The sequence below is a fragment of the Chanodichthys erythropterus genome, chromosome 7, assembly GCF_024489055.1.
Source record: "Chanodichthys erythropterus isolate Z2021 chromosome 7, ASM2448905v1, whole genome shotgun sequence".
In the NCBI taxonomy this organism is placed as follows: Eukaryota; Metazoa; Chordata; class Actinopteri; order Cypriniformes; family Xenocyprididae; genus Chanodichthys; species Chanodichthys erythropterus.
In genome coordinates this window covers 35747855-35767593 of record NC_090227.1, presented here as the reverse complement: position 1 = coordinate 35767593, position 19739 = coordinate 35747855, and the positions used below count along the sequence as shown (strand labels likewise).

Genomic DNA, 19739 nt, shown 5'->3' with positions numbered 1-19739 from the left:
GACTAGATAAATATTGCTTGGTCCATATATTGTTAATCAGAATACTACACAACTGTATTCCAAGTAAAAAAAATACTTGTTTGCAAAGAAAATTCAATTCTTTGTCACTCTAACACAAACAGACAGTTTCTTTTCTGATACTCACCACATAGTTCCTTGGTGTCGACATTACTAACACATCACAGGAAATGGGTAGCATACAGAAAGACAGAAGAGGTAGGAGAGGAAAGGGATAAGAAACAGGGGAAAAATCCAGCACAAATCACACATTGCATCATTAAGTCCTAGAATAGTGGGCATAAAGAAACATGGATCCTCAATACAATACAAAAAAACTTTCAGGTCTTCCTCAGCAGACCTCAAAGTTTATTACTAAAGATTATTATTAATCAGCCATTATTAATAACTCATGAATGGACAGATGCATATTTTAGTTTTGATGTTTCTCAACCAATCAGATTTTAGCCAGAACTATCTGTTTGATATTAATTTTAATGTTTTAAGTATTTTTTTTTTTTTGTGTGTCTAACTCAAGTGTTATACAAAATGAAGTTATGTATTTTGGACTATTGCCACAGTCTGCATCTATCAAGTTCTAAAATAAAAAGAAAAAACAATCATATGAGGTAAAGTATCTAACATTTCAAGTATTTAATTGACTGGATTTTTTTATTCCTATAAAAAATTGTGATATACAATGCTACAAAAAGTAGTACTCATACTGGCAACTATTAGAAACAAAACAAAGCAAGGAAAAGGAGAAAATATTAGAATGAGAGAAACAAGCTACAGAAAGCCATTCGTTTCCTGGTTCCCGTTGCCCTTTCCAGGATTTATCCTATCTCTTAGGATGCTCTTGCACTTTTCATCTCTCAATTCTTTATACTTTCCATCACTTGTTAAAATGGAGATGGCATCAGTAAAAGGAAGCCTAAAAAAAGATATACAGTATGACATTTACAGGTGTAGGTGGGCACTGAGAGTGAACATGGCTGACAATCCTCTCTCCTACTGAGCTCTCAACACCTCGTCTGTCAAATAGGCTCTGTTCACACTGTCAGTTTTGGGGATTGACAACCGCATTTACTTACTGGTGTGAGTCAAATGTCCATATCACACAGCAGCTTACATTAGCATCTCGAATACTGTCTGTATGAACATGAAACGAAAGCCAAGCATTTATTCGCTTACCAGTAACCATAGCGACAGTGACCAAAGTAATATCAAACATGGCGACGTCCATAACTTAAAAGTCTTATCAATTTTGAAACGGCAGGAGTCTAATCGAGCCGCGAGTTCATCCGTCAGATATTCATTAAATGACAGCAGCTTTTATATCTGTGGAGAGTGGAGCATTTGAATCGCGCCGTTAGTGCGTACACAAACCTGATGGGAGAAGCTCCGGTGGAGGACAGCGACTGGATCTAAAACCTTCAAATGATGCATTGTTCAAGCTCATATCTCGCTGTAAGTTACCGAAACCACACACAAAAACTCGCAACACACGGTAGACACATGTTTGTGAGGTGCAGAGCGGCTCTCTCGCACTGTATGTCGCGACAGACAATTGGTTGTAACAACGTGCGATTGTAAATCCAGAAAATGTTGTCTGTGTGTGTATATAGAATTCTGTTGTCACTCCCATAAATAACTGTACTGTGTGTGAACGTAACCGTATTAAAGGGATAGTTCACCCAAAAATGAAAATTTGATTTTTATCTGCTTACCCCCAGCGCATCCAAGATGACTGTTTCTTCAGTAGAACACAAATGATGATTTTTAACTCCAACTGTTGCCATCTGTCAGTCAAATAATGGGAGTGAATGGGAACTCGAACAATAAGAGTCGAAAAAACGTGCATAGACAAATCCAAATTAAACCATGCGGCTCGTGACGACACATTGATGTCCTAAGACACGAACCGATCGGTTTGTGCGTGAAAACGAACAGTATTTATATAGTTTTTTACCTCTAATACACCACAATGTCCAACTGCGTTCAGCACTCGCTTAGTGAGGTCTGATCGCGCTCTGACAACGGCAGTGATGTCTCGCGCTTATACTTCAATGAGTGCTAGACATCACTTCTGCTGTATTTATATCATTTTTTACCTCTAATACACCACAATGTCCAACAGATTTCAGCACTCGCTTAGTGAGGTCTGATCGCGCTCTGACAACGGCAGTGATGTCTCGCTTCAATAAGTGCTAGACATCACTGCCGTTGTCAGAGCACGATCAGACCTCACTAAGCGAGTGCTGAACTCTGTTGGACATTGTGGTGTATTAGAGGTAAAAAATTATATAAATACTGTTCGGTTTCTCGCAAAAACCGATCGGTTCGTGTCTTAGGACATCAATGTGTCGTCACGAGCCGCAGGGTTTAATTTGGATTTTTCTATGCACGTTTTTTCGACTCTTATTGTTCGAGTTCCCATTCACTCCCATTATTTGACTGACAGGCGGCAACGGCTGGAGTTAAAAATCATCATTTGTGTTCTACTGAAGAAACAAAGTCACCTACATCTTGAATGCGCTGGGGGTCAAATTTTCATTTTCATTTTTGGGTGAACTACACCTTTAAGAACTCACATATAAGACTGACAACCATATCCTGCTGCTGTGTGAACGTGGCAAGAGTATGTCCAACTCAACAGAGGACAGAAGAGATGGGAATAATACTGTGAGTCTCATTCTCTGTTAGATGCCTGTCTACTTAATACCCATTAGCACTGTTTTAGATAAGTTACATAGTGATCATCTTCATTAGTGTTATTATTTTCTGTCCAGTATGTTGATTCGTGGATGAAGTCAACATGAAATTGAGCCTATTTACATTCTTAATGCATTTTCCAGTTCTCATTGTGAATGATTCATCTGTGCATGTTATTAAAAAAGTCTTTGTAATATTTAATTATAATATAATAACTGGTCCTTATGCTCAAATGACTTTCTTGTCACTTAGGCTGCAAGTGCTATGAGCCTATATCATGTTAACCAATAGTTATTCAACTTTTTTAAATCAAACTTGCATTCAGTCTGGCTCTATTCTGGTATGTAATGCCCAATTTTCACAATCCAAATGATTCTAACTCAATAAAATTCTTAATTTTTTTCTTGTTGAATATGATGCTTCACACAGAAATGTTTAAAATTATGGAAGTAAAATGATTTGCAAACAGACATTAGCATTGATTTTAATATACAATTATGAGTGAAATTTTTGACCAATGAGATTTCATAATGAGCGGGGCTAACCACGACTCCACACAAAATGTCGCTCATCATGGTCTCAACCAGTTTAGAAAGCTGTAAAAATTATAATTATATGAGCATGATATTCAGATAAATGGAAGACAAAAGATGAAGGATTCAAATCTACAACATGAGTGTAAATTAGAAACAAGCACAAAAACAAGGTGACATGCATTAAGCTCTCAAATTTCTTCCTCCATTTGAGCTTCAGTATCTTTCCCAGCCCTCCCCCCATCTCATCATCTAGCCTTCTCCTCATCTTATCATCTAGCCCTCTTGTCTCCATCCCTTTCTCTGCACCAGTCCTTATGGGCTCTGGTGGTTCATTATTTAGAGAGAAGGCTGTGTTGGACCTACAGAGCAGCGAACACATCCTAGCAGCTGCAGACTTCTCCTCCTTTTTTACATAATTCATTCTGAAATGTGATTAAAGACAACACACACACACACACACACACACACACACACACACACACACACACACACACACACACACACACACACACACACACACACACACATACACACACTAGAGCTGCTCTGCCTCCAGAGACCAGCTCACACACCTATACACACAAACACTGAGAAATAGGGTGTGTGTGAGTGTGACATAGAGAACAGAAAGAGAGAGAGATCTGGCAGCAGATCACTATAGATGAGACAGATGTAGTCACAATGACAGGAAGACACTTTCCAAACACAAAACTTTTAGAGAGATAGACAGAGGGAGACAGTAAAGCGATGTGTATGTGCCCATAGAAGCAAATATATAAGCTGGTCTAGTTCCTTTACTGTTCACCTCATCCCTTTATTTTCCCTCATCATTCACTGTCTTTTTGTTTTCCCCTTTTCTTGCTGTCCATTAACTTTCATTATGTCCATCAAAATGAAATCTGCCTTATTTTTCTGCCTGGTTCCTGAGTAACCATTAACTATAATAAGAGGTTAAATTGGGATCCCAGGATTGACGGTCACGGCACATAGAATATATCCACCCCACAATCTCCAAAGAGAGTACAGCAGTTTCTTTGACTATGGATAATTTTATGTCCCAGCGAGTGAATTTTATTACATAGAACCAGACTTTTAATCTTAAAATGTGAAATCCATCATAAAATTATAACCATTAACAAATAATTATAGAAACACTAAACATTCTATTATGCCGAAATAATTATAAAAAAAAAATTCTGTACCTATATAATGAATATATTTTTAAATATATTCATTAATCATTAGTGCTGTCAATCGATTAAAAAATAAGTAATTAATCGCAAACTCTGAAATGAATCGCGATTAATCGTACCTAACATTAAAGTTTTTAATACATTTTTATATTGTAATAATTTCACATTTAATCTCCAAATGAATGTAGAAAAAAACATAAAAACAGTATATTTTAAATATTTGATCTAACAGGTAGGAAATATAGGCCTACAGAAACTGAATAAGGTTATCAAACACTTCACAGTCTTCACTGCAGAAATTATAAATTAAATATAGATTAATCCTTATCAAAGCTACAAAAATTATTCAGTGAAGATCAGAGAGTGATTTTCTCTTTGTATTTTGTTCTTTGATTAACAATGATTAATAATGGCAGACATCACAGCAGCAGGTTTATTAGGCTGCTGTCACTTTAAGATCTGACTCAGACATGACACACATGCAATGTCTTCACAAATCTTGTCTTGGTCATTTAAGACTCATTTAAGACTGTGCTTATGAGGATACTCAACAAAGTTGGGATTTTAGCATAATTTTGTGTGTTTTTGTCTGTTCAAGCGCAAAAGAGATCTGATTACGGCCAGCGCCGCAGTACAGATCTGAGTTCTTCTTTTTTTTCTTCTTTTTTTTGTGTCTTATTTCACCTGAATGGTTTAAAAACACCCGAATGAATGATAAGGTGATCATATAATGTAACACAAGCTAAAGGATGACAGGAAAAAACAGATGCTGCATTAAATATATTTAGTGCATTAAATGGAAAAAATTCATCACATGCGTTAATGTGTTAATTTTGACAGCACTATTAATCATACAATATAATAAATGTATTATATTTACTTATTAAAATAAATATTGTTTATTTAATATGTTATTATATTTATTTTTTATATTTATTAAATATATTTTATTTTTGTGTAATTTCCAGACAAGCTGTAATTTTACTAAATTTGTGAAAATATTTATTGATTACTTTAAGATACATAAAAAGCTAGCCATTGAAATTAGCCTTAATGTTTGCAAGACAAAAGAGACAAAAGCAGACTAGTTAAATAAACTACTGAGAGTGTGAAGGTTAGAATTCATTTTCTGAAAGTCCACAGGGCAAAAACTGATGAAACAATTACAGTGTTTTGCAAGGCAGCTTGCATGAGGTAAAGCTTGTACTCTAGGTGAATGTCACCTCATCTATGCACCACTACTTACTAAATTCTCATGTGGACAAATGGATAATACTTAATCTTGTATACTATTAAGACAATGCTAAATATATCTTTAATGTGTGTACTGGAACAAATAACAACTTACAACTTGAAAGGGGTGTACACACAAAAAATGAATTGACAAAGAAAGATTCATTCATTTTTTTGTCATTCTGGATCATTCCCTGACAAGTTAACCAATGTCATATTGTTTTCTATTCTTATTGCCCCTCTATTGTCTTCTATTGTGACTGAGACATCTTCACTGGCTGTGTATTGAGAGTTGTGTGTGTCTGTAGAATCACCTGGTGTTATCAGAGTCAATGGTGTGAAACAGTTTTTCCAGCTCCTCTTCATTCAGAGTCCCATCAGAGAAGAAAGCCTGGAACTCATCAAGGGAGAGCTTTCCATCATCTGCAGGGGGAAAGAGAGGAGATTTTAGCTGCACGCCTCATTCATTTTTGATACATCAGATAGAACTGTGTATCAACTATGTATTGTATATATATACTGTGTATATTTCTGTAACTACATCTTAACAGGTAGAACAGGCTTCTGTCGGTCACAGAATCACAAGTACAATCAGTATAATTTTTAAAGGTGCCGTAGAACGTGTTTTCAAAAGATGTAATAGCTCAAAATACCAATCAGCTGTAATCAGATGTAATCAGCTCAAAATACCCAATAGATTTTTTAAATTCATTTTTTTAACTGCCTATTTTGGGGCATCATTAAATATACGGCGATTCAGGCTGCGGCCCCTTTAAATTCTCGTGCTCCCCGCCCCCGGAGCTCGCTCTTGCCTTAAATAGCATAAACAAAGTTCACACAGCTAATATAACCCTCAAAATGGATCTTTACAAAGTGTTCATCATGCAACATGTCTAATCGTGTAAGTATAGTATTTATTTGGATGTTTACATTTGATTCTGAATGAGTTTGATAGTGCTCTGTGGCTAAAGCTAACATTACACACTGTTGGAGAGATTTATAAAGAATGAAGTTGTGTTTATGAATTATACAGACTGCAAGTGTTTAAAAAATGAAAATAATGATAGTCTTGTCTCTGTGAATACAGTAAGAAACGACGGTAACTTTAACCACATTTAACAGTACATTAGCAACATGCTAACGAAACATTTAGAAAGACAATTCACAAATATCACTAAAAATATCATGTTATCATGGATCATGTCAGTTATTATTGCTCCATCTGCCATTTTTCGCTATTGTTCTTGCTTGCTTACCTAGTCTGATGATTCAGCTGTGCACAGATCCAGACGTTAATACTGCCTGCCCTTGTGTAATGCCTTGAACATGAGCTAGCATATGCAAATATTGGGGTCGTACATATTAATGATCCCGACTGATACGTAACAGTCGTTGTTATGTTGAGATTTGCCTATTTTTCTGAGGTCTTTTAAACAAATGAGATTTATATAAGAAGGAGGAAACAATGGTGTTTGAGACTCACTGTATGTCATTTCCATGTACTGTTATTCAACTATGCCGAGGTAAATTGAATTTTTAAGTCTAGGGCACCTTTAATGTTTTTAATGCCTATATTTGAGTTCCATACACTCATATGTGTCTCGTTTACTAATACCTGCACATGAACAAAATATTATGCACAGAAAATGTTCTCACAGAAAATTGCTGGATTTAACTGTGTTCGCACATTAATTTTTTCTCAACCCTTGTTCTAATATTAATGAATCCAGAGACCACAGTTAGACCACATAATACATGCCCAAACCATCTCCATCTAAGGGTTTTCTACATAATCTCTTCTGTATAGCTATTTGTCACTCTTTGCAGATGAAATTATAAGTAATTATAATTTTTTTAAGTAAATATAATTTAACTTATTGTAGGGTCATTTGGTTATTAAATTTCTAATACAGACATATACTGTATATATACACACTACAATTCAAAAGTTTGGGGTCAGCAGGGTTGCCAGGTTATCACAACAAAATTTGCCCCACTGCTTCTCTAAACTATAGCCCAAAACTACCCCAATCACGTTCCGGGGGGTAAAATCCGTGTTTTTGGCAGGGATCCACTGGTAAAATTCGCATTCCAGGGGCTAAATATCATGTTATTTGGGGTTGCTTCAACCCGCGGACATGAAAAACAATACGCCGCAACAGTATTAAAGTAGCCCAATTCTGCAGGAAAACCACAGACTTGGCAACACTGGAGGTCAGTAAGATTTTTTTTTTTTTTATGTTTTTGAAAGAAATCTCTTATGTTCAACATAGCATTTATTTGATAAAAAATACAGTTAAAACTGTAATATTATGAAATATTATTTCAATTTATAATAACTTTTCTATTTGAATACATTTTTAATAAGTAATTAATTCCTTTGATGGCAAAGCTGAATTTTCAGCATCATTACTCCAGTTTTCATCGTATGTATCATTCTAATCTGCTGATTTGCTGCTCAAGAAACATTTCTTCTTATTATCAATGCTGACAGCATCACTTGTGGTTCTGGTGCTTAATATTTTTGTGGAAACCATGATACCATTTTTCAGTTTTTCTGAAAAACTGTAACTGTATAAATGTGTATGGACATTTTTTAAAGCATCACCAGTGAAGAGAGACAGAAGGCTACTAGAAGAATATATTGTAATGGCTTCCTCTGTGGGGAAGGGTCGAGAAAAGGTTGGTGAGAAAAGAGGGGTGTTACAAATAGGCATCTCAGATGCAGTCAATGCTGGGTGAAATGAAATATTCATCAACCTGTACTTGTCCTTGAAGTTAGACCTGCGCTTATTGGACAAACTGAAGCCAAAATACAATATGAAAGTAAAAGCAACCAGCTAGTATTTCCAAAGAAACTATTGGATTGTAGTTTCAAAATCCAAAAGCTTTTACTGGAAATAACCACTCCTGGCTTGTCAATGCAGTTCAATGAACACCTACAACACACAGCCATGCACATGACCTTTAGCCATTCTGCTCTTTATAGAAAAAAACATACCTTTCTGTTTTTCTTTTGTCTACCTCCATATTGTTCTCATTCTTTCTGTCACCATCACATGCCTCACAGTTAGAAAGTGAAGGTGGAAGGGAAGAAAAATCAAAAGCAGATCTTTCTGTGAACCACAGCTCTTACATGGAGTGTGTTTCTGTCTTTCCCCATCTTTATGCAAGGCTGAGGAGCACGGGGAACCCAGCCCTTAATTAGGCAGTGACCCACTTTTCTTCTCTTTTCCTCTGGAAGAAGTGCTAGCTCAGGAAACAGACATTACTTCCCCAGTTTCCACGTTCATTTCTGCTCTGATGACAGCTGATGCATAACAGTAACATTACGCCTGTAATATATCTTAATGAGTCAATAAACCTCTCTGCACTGGGTTGGGTTGACAAATTAATCTTATACAACCAGCATTTCATGTCGATGATCATTGTTTGCATGATGCTGGTTGGAAAGAACGACTGTTATCTTCTTGCAGAGCTATTTAAGAGAGCGAAAAGTTCTTCTGTGCAATTACCACGAAATTGCTGCCCTAATCTAAACTGCAGGTGGGCTACTGTAATGCTGCTTGATGGACAGAAATGGTTTATCTTTACAGATAATGTGAATGACCTTTCAGTGGGAGTTCAGTTTAAAAGTGTGAAGTCTCATTTGAGACACTAAGAGTGTCATGACAACAGCAGCTTTTCATTTACTCAGAACCAAAGCCTTAAACCTAAGCTTATTTGAAACTTTAACAATACTCTTTTACTACCTTCCAAGTACTAGAAATTAATACTGTACATATACTCATACCATTTAAAAGTTTCTAATGAGTAATATTTTTAAATGCCTTTGAAAGAAGTCTCTTATACTCACCGAGGCTGCAATTATTTGATCAAAAATACTGTAAAAAATTTAATTTAATTATAATTTATTCTTGTGATGGCAAAGCCTCACCAGTCTTCAGCTTCACATGATCCTTCAGAAATAATTAAATTAATTCTAATATGGGGATTTGGTGCTCAAGAAACACTTATTATCAATGTTGAAACTCCTTAACATTTTTGTGTAAAAAAGTAAAGCCAAAAAATATGTATCAATGCAACTTTCATGAAGTAAAATCACTAAAAGCCTTCCTTCCGCCGGACAAAATATTTCCTGACCATGAACAGGAACAGAAGTTACATTATTACGCCATTAGATGGTAGCAAAGTCTGTCTTTATGAGTTTGTCTGTCAGTAGTGAAGACTTTTATATTGAAAAGACTGAATTGTTGTGAACACGGAACAAGATGCAACAGACAAATGCTTTGACTAGCGCTGTCAGTCACGGGAAAACCCCTTAACTGTTAAAAGGATAAGATATTGCAGTGAACATTTAAACAGATTTTTTATTATGAACATAGGACTGACCTGAAGGAAAATGCTTAATCTGAATGCAGGTAATAAACCCGTTCAATCGATCTCATCCGATCTCTTCTACATAATACAGTAAGCTTCAATGAATAATATCAATTGAGAACATATAGTTTACGTTGCTAAGAGTGGTTGCTAAGGGTGTTGTGTAGTGATATACAGAACCGTTGGGTGAAGTGGTCATAGCCATGTTTTATCGTGAATAAAACACAGCTATTGAACAATCAGAATCAAGGACAGGAACTAACCGTTTATAAAAATTATAATTATACTTTATTTGGAGTACTACTTTTCTATCAATGTGTTTTAATATCAATATTAATAAGGAATTATGATCTTTAGTCTTTAAATGCAAGATATTTAAAATGTACCTACAGTATACTTCCAATAGTTCCACTTTAGCACAATCAGATATGCTTAAGTATATCTTTAGGTGGACCTCAGCAAAAATTAGTTGTTCCCATTCAGTCGGTCACGTTCGACGTACGTCGGACAGACCGACGAATAGGAATCTCGCTAGAGAGGCCAATCTACTTCGAGTGTAACTAAACGAGCCAATGCACATTGGCATGCAATCATATGCATCAGCTGCTCGCCTCGCAGCGCGGGTATATAATGAGCAGCAGGTGCGTTGCATCTTCAGCTTTTCGCTTTGGAGCCGAACGGTGTTGTTCCTGTTCTCTGCAAGCGAGTGTCTGCTAGAAGACGAGTCAAGCTTTTGGTTGAACTTCTCTTTTTTTCCGAGTGCGGGCGAACAGCACAGCAGCGGGGTCGACGTCCTCTCTTTTTCTGTTTCGTTTGCCGTTTTTGAGCAAATAGCTGTTTGACAGCGTCAGAAGGCTGTTCTCACGGCCGGTACGGTGCGCTTTTGAGCGCTGAAAAGCCGTTTTTACGGCTGGTAAGAGTGAGCGCCTTCAAAGAGAGAGAAGGCATATGACAGGCTGCACACAATCCCTGTCTGTGTTGCGGTGGCCGTTCCCCTGCGTGCTTCAGCACTTCTAAAAGAGTAAAGTCCCTGAAAGAGCTTACACAAGTAGATTCGCGTCTTTTTAAAAACGACATCCTACTTGTGTTTCTGGATGCGATCGTTCCTGTCCTCACTGACGGCCACGATCACCGTTTCGCATGTCTGGGCGCGTGCTGAAATGATGTTCGTGGGTGTTCATGTTTTCATATGAGAACATGATCACGTCGACACGCCGGTCGTGACTCTTCTTTCTCCGGGAGTCCCCTCTGTTGTTGGCCAGCTGCCGCTTGTGTGTAAAAGCACAGCCGCGGCTCTGCCCGACACTCTGGGAGACCGCGGAGATCAGCGAGAGCAAACCTCTCGCTCCTCTGCGTGTCGTGTGCCGTCGAGCTGCCGGGCTGCAGCGCGGGTTGGTACGGCAACCCAGCGCTCGCTCGGCGCTCTAGATGCGCGGTTCCCTTGCGTAATCTCCATTGTAGCGCCCTCTCTGGTGCACCAGAAGAGGTCTACTTTGCTGATATGGCTTGGGTGACATGAGGTTGAGGGGTTCCTTCGGGGAACCAACCCCCTAGGGCCCCTCCCTCTCTAGCGCATTGCAAGCTGTGCAGTTTCTGGATTGGATTGCTGGTCCTTTTCATAGGGGAACCTAGCATTTCATTCAGAGCTCCAGCTGAGGGACAGACGTCGATTGCAGCATCGGAGAGAGTGCTGTTATGCTCTGGAAATGAGGGTGACGCTGCCCACTGTAATGGTGTGTGCTTATGCTGACTCAGATTCAGAGTTTACAGCCATGCTTTCCTGGGTCTTCCAGATGTGCATGGAAAACTTGGCAGTATGGGGGTATATTGGTGCCATAAATATGGAATGCCAAAGGTGCCAGAATCTGCATAAGTTTTTCCTCTCTCACTACCCTCTTGGATGGGGTGGCTGTACACAGACCACACCCACCCTGCATGTGAGGCCAAGGCACTCTTTTTGCATGAGGGTAGTTCTGTGCTGGGGTTGAGCTGCGCTTGTTGACTAACCGTGATCAAAGTCACGGCGCAGGCCCTCAGCCAGACGATGTCCACCTCCGTGGTCCAGAAGTGCCCCCTGGCTTACCTTGTGAGGTGTGAGAGGTTGTCAAGCTAAATGCTTTCTCAATGCTCCCATCTTACGAGGTGGCCTTTCGGTGACACTGTCGAGGACTGAGCCCAGCGGTTCTCCTCAGTTAGTAGCGGATAGGGGAGCTTCCCGTGACAAACCATTGAGTTCCTCTTGGGCCGCCCCTCAGTCTGCTCGTCGCCAAGGGTGTCGTCCCCTGCAAGAAACTCCGGCCCAGCAGGCTCTGCTGTATCCATTGCGGGGAGATGACGCCTCCTGTCTCTGCAGCTGTTTAACTGGTTGGTGAGAATCACCCCTGAGACGGGCGACCCAGAGATGGGTGGGGCTGCTCTTCCACCCCTGGAGGAGGGCCAGGTGGTAAATCCTTTATTGGGTTTGTTTCTGTTCCGCCACTGACCCAAGAGGCAGCGGTACCCAAATTTTAAAGAGCAGTTCCTCCATTTCCAGGTCTGAAGAGGGTTTGGAGAGCAGTGGGAGGAGAAAAACCTCACCACTCTCATCCCCCTCTTCTGTCGCCAGCGGACAGCAGCAAGCAGCGGGCAGCCAAAGCCTCGACTGCTCCCTCTGTCCATCCGTGGAGCCAGGTAAGTGTTGCCTAGCACACTGTGACGCCGCTTCGGGCCGCCTCACAAAGAGAGCCCCCCGAGCCGCGTCCCTGTGTTCCACCTCGCTGCCCTGCTGCGGGTACACCGGTGGTCCCTTTGGTCCTGCTTGTACGGTCTCTGCGAGCCGGGTTAGCGCTCCCCAGTCCGTCTCGCTGGCTCCTTCGGACCATCAGGGTCGGCTTTGCGATTCAGTTCGCCCGGGTCCCCCCCCCCCCCCCCCCAAGTTCAGGGACGTCCTCTTCACTACAGTGAAAGATGCCGATGCCCCTGTCCTGCGTGCGGAGATCGCAGTCCTACTGGCGAAGGACGCGATAGAGCCGGTCCCTCCAGCCGATTTGAGGTCGGGGTTCTACAGCCCCTACTTCATTGTACCCAGGAAAAGCGGCGGGTTACGACCGATCTTGGACCTGCGAGTTTTGAATCGGAGCCTCCACAAGCTACCATTCAAAATGCTCACGCAGAAACGCATTTTCGAGTGCATCCGTCCCCGAGATTGGTTTGCAGCGATTGACCTGAAGGACGCGTACTTCCATGTTTCAATTCTTCCGCGACACAGGCCATTCCTGAGATTCGCGTTCGAAGGTCGAGCATATCAGTACAGAGTCCTACCCTTCGGGCTGGCCCTGTCTCCCCGCGTCTTCACGAAAGTCGTGGAGGGAGCCCTTGTTCCCATGAGAGAACGGGGTGTTCGCATTCTCAACTATCTCGACGACTGGCCTAGCACAGTCCCGGGATCAGTTGTGCAAACACAGGGATTTGGTGCTCAGACACCTCAGCCAGTTGGGGCTTCAGGTCAACTGGGAAAAGAGCAAACTCGCCCCGGTGCAGAGGATCTCTTTTCTCGGTATGGAGTTGGATTCGGTCGAGCAGATAGCACGCCTCACAGAGGAACGTGCTCGGTCAGTGTTGAACTGCCTGAATACATTCAATGGCAGGACAGCGGTCCCACTGAAGTTCTTTCAGAGGCTCCTGGGGCATATGGCGGCTGCTGCGGCTGTAACACCGCTCGGTCTGCTTCATATGAGACCGCTTCAGCACTGGCTTCACGGCCGAGTCCCGAGATGGGCGTGGCAGCGCGGCACATTCCGGGTGCCAATCACTCAGGAGTGCCGCCGAACCTTCAGTCCGTGGTCGGACCCCTTGTTTCTTCGGGCAGGAGTGCCCCTAGAACAGGTGTCCCGGCATGCTGTGGTGTTCACAGATGCTTCTGCCACCGGCTGGGGTGCCACGTAATACGGGCATGCAGTCTCAGGGGTTTGGACGGGACCCCATCTGCATTGGCACATCAATTGCCTCGAGTTGCTGGCAGTATGCCTTGCTCTGAGCCGCCTCAAAGGCCTGCTTCAGGGCAAGCATGTACTGGTCCGTATGGACAACACTGCGACCGTTGCGCACATCAACCGTCAAGGTGGTCTACGCTCCCGTCGCATGTCACAACTCGCCCGCCATCTCCTCCTGTGGAGTCGGAAGCATCTGAGGTCGCTTTGCGCCATTCATGTCTCCGGTGTGCTCAACCGTGTGGCCGACGAGCTATCACGAGCTGCGCTGCCAGGAGAGTGGCGACTCCACCCCCAGGTGGTTCAGCTGATCTGGAGAGAATTCGGAAAGGCTCAGGTAGACCTGTTTGCCTCACCAGAAACCTCCCACTGCCAGTTGTTTTACTCTCTGACCGAGGGAACACTCGGGACAGATGCACTGGCTCACAGCTGGCCCCGGGGCCTGCGCAAATATGCGTTTCCCCCAGTGAGCCTACTTGCACAGACCCTGTGCAAAGTCAGGGAGGACGAGGAGCAGGTCTTGTTAGTTGCGCCTTACTGGCCCAACCGGACCTGGTTCCCAGAACTCTCACTCCTCGCGACAGCCCCTCCCTGGCCCATCCCTCTGAGGAAAGACCTTCTTTCTCAGAGACGGGGCACTCTTTGGCACCCGCGTCCAGACCTCTGGAAACTCCATGTCTGGTCCCTTGGACGGGATGCGGAGGTTCTAGGTGACTTACCCCCTGAGGTACTTAACACCATCACTTCGGCAAGTGCACTGTCTACGAGACGTGCTTACGCCTCCAAAGTGGAACCTGTTCGTCGAGTGGTGCTCTTCTCGCCGGGAAGACCCCCGAAGATGCTCGATCAGAGTCGTGCTTTCCTTCTTGCAGTAGGGTTGGAGCGTAGGCTGTCCCCCTCCACCCTCAAAAGTCCATACTGCTGCTATATCCGCTTACCACGACCACTTAGATGGCAAATCTGTTGGTCAGCACGACCTGGTCATCAGGTTCCTTAGGGGGCGAGACGGTTAAATCCTTCTCGTCCCCTCTCCATACCCTCTTGGGACCTCACTCTGGTGCTGAGAGCACTTCAGATTGCTCCCTTTGAGCCTTTGCTGTCAGCAGACTTAAAGATTCTGTCTATGAAGACTTTGCTGCTGGTGGCATTGGCCTCCATCAAGAGGGTAGGGGACCTGCAGTCATTTTCGGTCGACGAATCGTGCCTGGAGTTCGGGCCGGGTGATAGCCACGTGGTACTAAGACCCCGGCCTGGCTATGTGCCCAAGGTTCCTACCACTCCCTTCAGGGACCAGGTGGTGAGCCTGCAAGCGCTGCCCTCGGAGGAGGCAGACCCAGCCCTGGCTTTACTCTGTCCAGTCTGCGCTTTGCGACTGTACATAGACAGAACCTAAAGCCTCAGGACCTCAGACCAGCTCTTGTCTGTTATGGAGGCCAGCAGAAGGGAAAGGCTGTCTCCAAGCAGAGGATGGCCCACTGGATAGTGGATGCCATCGCCCTGGCTTACCAAGCTCAGGGTGTGCCCTGCCCGCTCAGGTTGCATGCTCACTCCATGAGAGGTGTCGCATCCTCCTGGGCGCTGGCTCGTGGCGCCTCGCTGACAGACATTTGTAGAGCTGCGGGCTGGGTGACACCTAACACGTTCGCTAGATACTATAGCCTTCGTGTCGAGCCGGTCTCCTCCCATGTTCTCGCCACAGGTCAGAGGCACGGAGAGGCCCCGGCTTAGTGTCGGCTTGCTGCGCTACATGCGCTTCTTTTCTCCAGAGAGTCCCTACAAGGCAGACCCTGTCGAGTCCTCCGATATCCCTTCGGCAGCCGACGTGGCGGAGCGTCTGGCGCCAGGCCTATACTCCGTTGTATCCTTGAGAACCGGGTTTAGGCTTGGTTCCATATGTGTGACCCTACGGGGATCCCATATGGTTGGTTCCACGGTTGCTCCTAAACGAAGCCCGTGTCTTTCCCTCTGGGAGAACCTACCCTTCATCGGGTTAGAGTCACCCCAGCTCTTCCATATGTAGCACAGCCCTACAGGGTTAGTCCATATGTACTTCTCCACATAACTCCTTCGGGGAAGGATGTGGCTTCCGCAGCGTTCCTTTCCCAGCGAAGAGTACGCTTTCCCAGCGTTATCCAATAGTCTCACTGAATGGGTTTTGGGGAACAGCAGTGATCGACTCTCTCTGTGTTAGCCCTGTCCCACCATCCTCAGGCAAGGGGGTTCAGGTGGCTTGCAACAGAGCGCTGGAAGGGGGCAGCTCCTGTGGCGCTTTGGTAGGGATTCCTATTCGTCGGTCTGTCCGACGTACGTCGAACGTGACCGACTGAATGGGAACGTCTCGGTTACAAAGGTAACCCTCGTTCCCTGAAGGAGGGAACGGAGACGTACGTCCCGTCGCCACAGTCGCTGTACCCCGCTGATGCTGCCGCCTATCCGGTTCGGCTCCTCAGCGAAAACCTGAAGATGCAACGCACCTGCTGCTCATTATATACCCGCGCTGCGAGGCGAGCAGCTGATGCATATGATTGCATGCCAATGTGCATTGGCTCGTTTAGTTACACTCGAAGTAGATTGGCCTCTCTAGCGAGATTCCTATTCGTCGGTCTGTCCGACGTACGTCTCCGTTCCCTCCTTCAGGGAACGAGGGTTACCTTTGTAACCGAGACGTTCCAATTTATACCAGTTTAGTATAAATTGGAACAGTAATTTATATCATCCAGTAAAAATATAAACAAAAAAAAACATAGACAAAAAAATCTAAGTTTTATTCAAAGTCCCCCTGTAGTCAATAATTTTATCCCTTAAAACTCATCTTTGATCACCAAAATTACATATTTAAACATTTTTTCCTTGAAAAAAATGTATGCTTTAAAATAGCTTGAATGAACTCTACACCCTACACCCTTGCCTCATTTAGTATACATATCTATGAATATGCAAATTAGCCCCACTTCCACTCACTCACACCAGTTCAGAGATCCACTCGTTGACCATCAGACGCTGACATGATTGGTTAAAAGGCAGTTTGTGATGTCAGAAACAACTGTGATTTCAAACCGTGTTTTTGATTCACTGCAGTTTTAAGGAGGAAATACTCAGCAATGGTGTCGACTTATGAATTTACACATGGTTTGTCTTAAAGCATATTAAAAACACCACATAGACATATAAACAACATTAAAAGCTGGATTTTCACCACAGGGGGACTTTAAAGGTGCACTATACAGAATTGAGTGTAGTAATTATACTATGAAAATAAAGTATATTTTCTTATTTTCTGCTTGAATTGCTGTACTCATGAGATGGGACGCAGCCTTTGGCCTGTTGGTGTGTCACTCCAGCCAATAATGGCAAATTGTGAGAGGGGACTTTATCGTCTGTGTCTGAAGCTCAGAAAGCTCCACAAAGTTCTCCTGTCTTGACTCAAAACTATTCGCTAATGTTTTTTATTGCCTTATTGACTGCTATCGGTAACTACAGATTATTACTAGGCACTGTAATTATGTTTTAATGATGATACATATTTATTTTTATATAATTATGTATGTTCCACCCACGAGGAGGGTCGACGTTTGAATGTTGTGTTTATAAACAGTAACAGAAAATGTCTGAATAATACATAAAAAAATATAGACAAGCTAGTCAACCTCAAAATTCAACTAGTCAGTTGATGGACGATTATTGACCACTGTGACACATGTCTTTAAGAGAACATTGTTGCCTTTAGCTGCCTCTGACTGAGAGTAGAGGGATGGATTATACTTCATGTAATATCCCGACATAATGTTCTCTCGTTTCATCTTTTCTCTGTCACCACTGTATTCTCCAGTGATGCAGACTTTGGCATAAACAAGTCCAGTTGAATTGACAATGTAGATGGAAAAGGCTTCGCGCTACTGCAATGCTGCTGGACAGAAAAGGTTTATCTTTATAGACAACATAAATTGTCCTTAAGAGTGGGAAGTTTAATTTGGTGATGAGGACATCAAACAGGATATGTTCCTCTGCCTTGATAGCTGGGTAAGGGGGTTTGGGAGGTGGAAATGGGCCAAGAGGTGAAGTTTTAGTTAATGTGTATAGGAAGACAAGAACCTCAAGGGACTGGACACTGTCACAAACCTCGCTACTTCCTAAAAAAGGGAGGCAATTAGCACTTTTCACAACCAATGGCCCCAGCACATCTTAGCACCTCCTTACAAACACGTCTCTTCCCATCTCTCACAACTCACAGCGCATTTAGGGGAGAACTGGGGTACATGTTGCCATGGTAACCAAAAGAACAGGAGCAGACCTTTGGGATCTGAGATGTCTTAATCGTACATGCGCTTGCCCTTATTTTTTCTCTTTCATTTTGTTTTTCTCTTCCCTTCTCCTACATTCAACTTTCGATCCACACCAGTGGCATGTGGTTGACTTCTGTAATCAGGAGGCTCTTGCATTTGTTTGTTTTGTTGTTTTGTATGTAAATTCACATTCCAATTACATATGATGTTTACAGTTTATTTTTTAAAGTAGGAATGCATCAATATTAAAATTATGGCCAATACAATAAAAGGTAATAATGTCACCAAAATTCTATATTATTTTATTCTGTTTTGTCTAAACAAATAAAAAATATTTTAAAAGCTAGAAATGAATTTAGGCATCACAATATTACTATGTACAGTATTAAAATGGCTGTTCATTAACCTACATTTAGCAGTGTTATTAAATTTTAAGTGTTCTAAAATTAACTTTAAATGACAGTAAAGGAAATCTAAATGCAAATAGAGAATGGAAATGAGCATGAACAATTAAATGTAAAATAAATATCGTCCATCATATCAACTGTCATCTTACAGAAATATATATATTGTGCATCCTTACATTAAAGGCATGTAAAACATTGACGCATTATGTTTATGCTTTTAGACATTTTTTTACAATGACTGACAATAATAACAACAAGCTTATTTCACATAGTTTTAAAGGGGTAGTTACTCATCCTCAAGCCATCTTAGGTGTATATGACTATCTTTTTCAAGACGGGGGGGGGGGGGGGGGAGGGGGTGGTAGGGGGGGTGAAGGGGGTTAATAAAGGCCTTTCGTAGCGAGGTGAATCGTTTTTGTAAGAAAAATATCCATATTTAAAACTATAATTTCAAATAACTAACTTCTGCCGGACAGAGACTGTCCTCCAAAAAAGAAGCACCTTATTATGACCTATATTTACGTTTTGAAGTCATGTGCCCTCTAGCGGCCGTAAAAATAATGACAGTGTCGTGTTACGTCTGTCGCCATGAAATGACGTATTGACGTCGTTACCAATCAAAATGCATGTTCATTTAAAGGTGCCCTAGAACTTTATTTTAATAGATGTAATATAAGTCTAAGGTGTCCCCTGAATGTGTCTATGAAGTTTCAGCTCAAAATACCCCATTGATTTTTTTTAATTCATTTTTTTAACTGCCTATTTTGGGGCATCATTAGAAATGCGCCGATTCAGGGTGTGTGGCCCTTTAAATCTGGTGCTCCACGCCCACGGAGCTCGCGCTTGCCTTAAACAACATAAAAAAAAGTTCACACAGCTAATATAACCCTCAAAATGGATCTTTACAAAGTGTTCGTCATGCAGCATGTCTAATCGCGTAAGTACAGTGTTTATTTGGATGTTTACATTGATTCTGAATGAGTTTGAATGGTGCTCCGTGGCTAACAGCTAATGCTACACTGTTGGA

At 42.3% G+C, this 19739-nt stretch overlaps 1 protein-coding gene across 1 annotated transcript in view; it reads right to left on the bottom strand.

The window, feature by feature from the left end:
• Window positions 1-19739, bottom strand: part of necab2 (N-terminal EF-hand calcium binding protein 2) — a 140736-nt gene that overhangs the window by 62664 nt on the left and 58333 nt on the right. Inside the window, exons 3-4 of the mRNA XM_067389316.1 lie at window positions 5989-6097; window positions 146-171 (exon numbers count right to left, since the gene is read on the bottom strand). Coding sequence (XP_067245417.1) covers window positions 146-171; window positions 5989-6097 — 135 coding nt within the window. The remainder of the gene's footprint in view (window positions 1-145; window positions 172-5988; window positions 6098-19739) is intronic.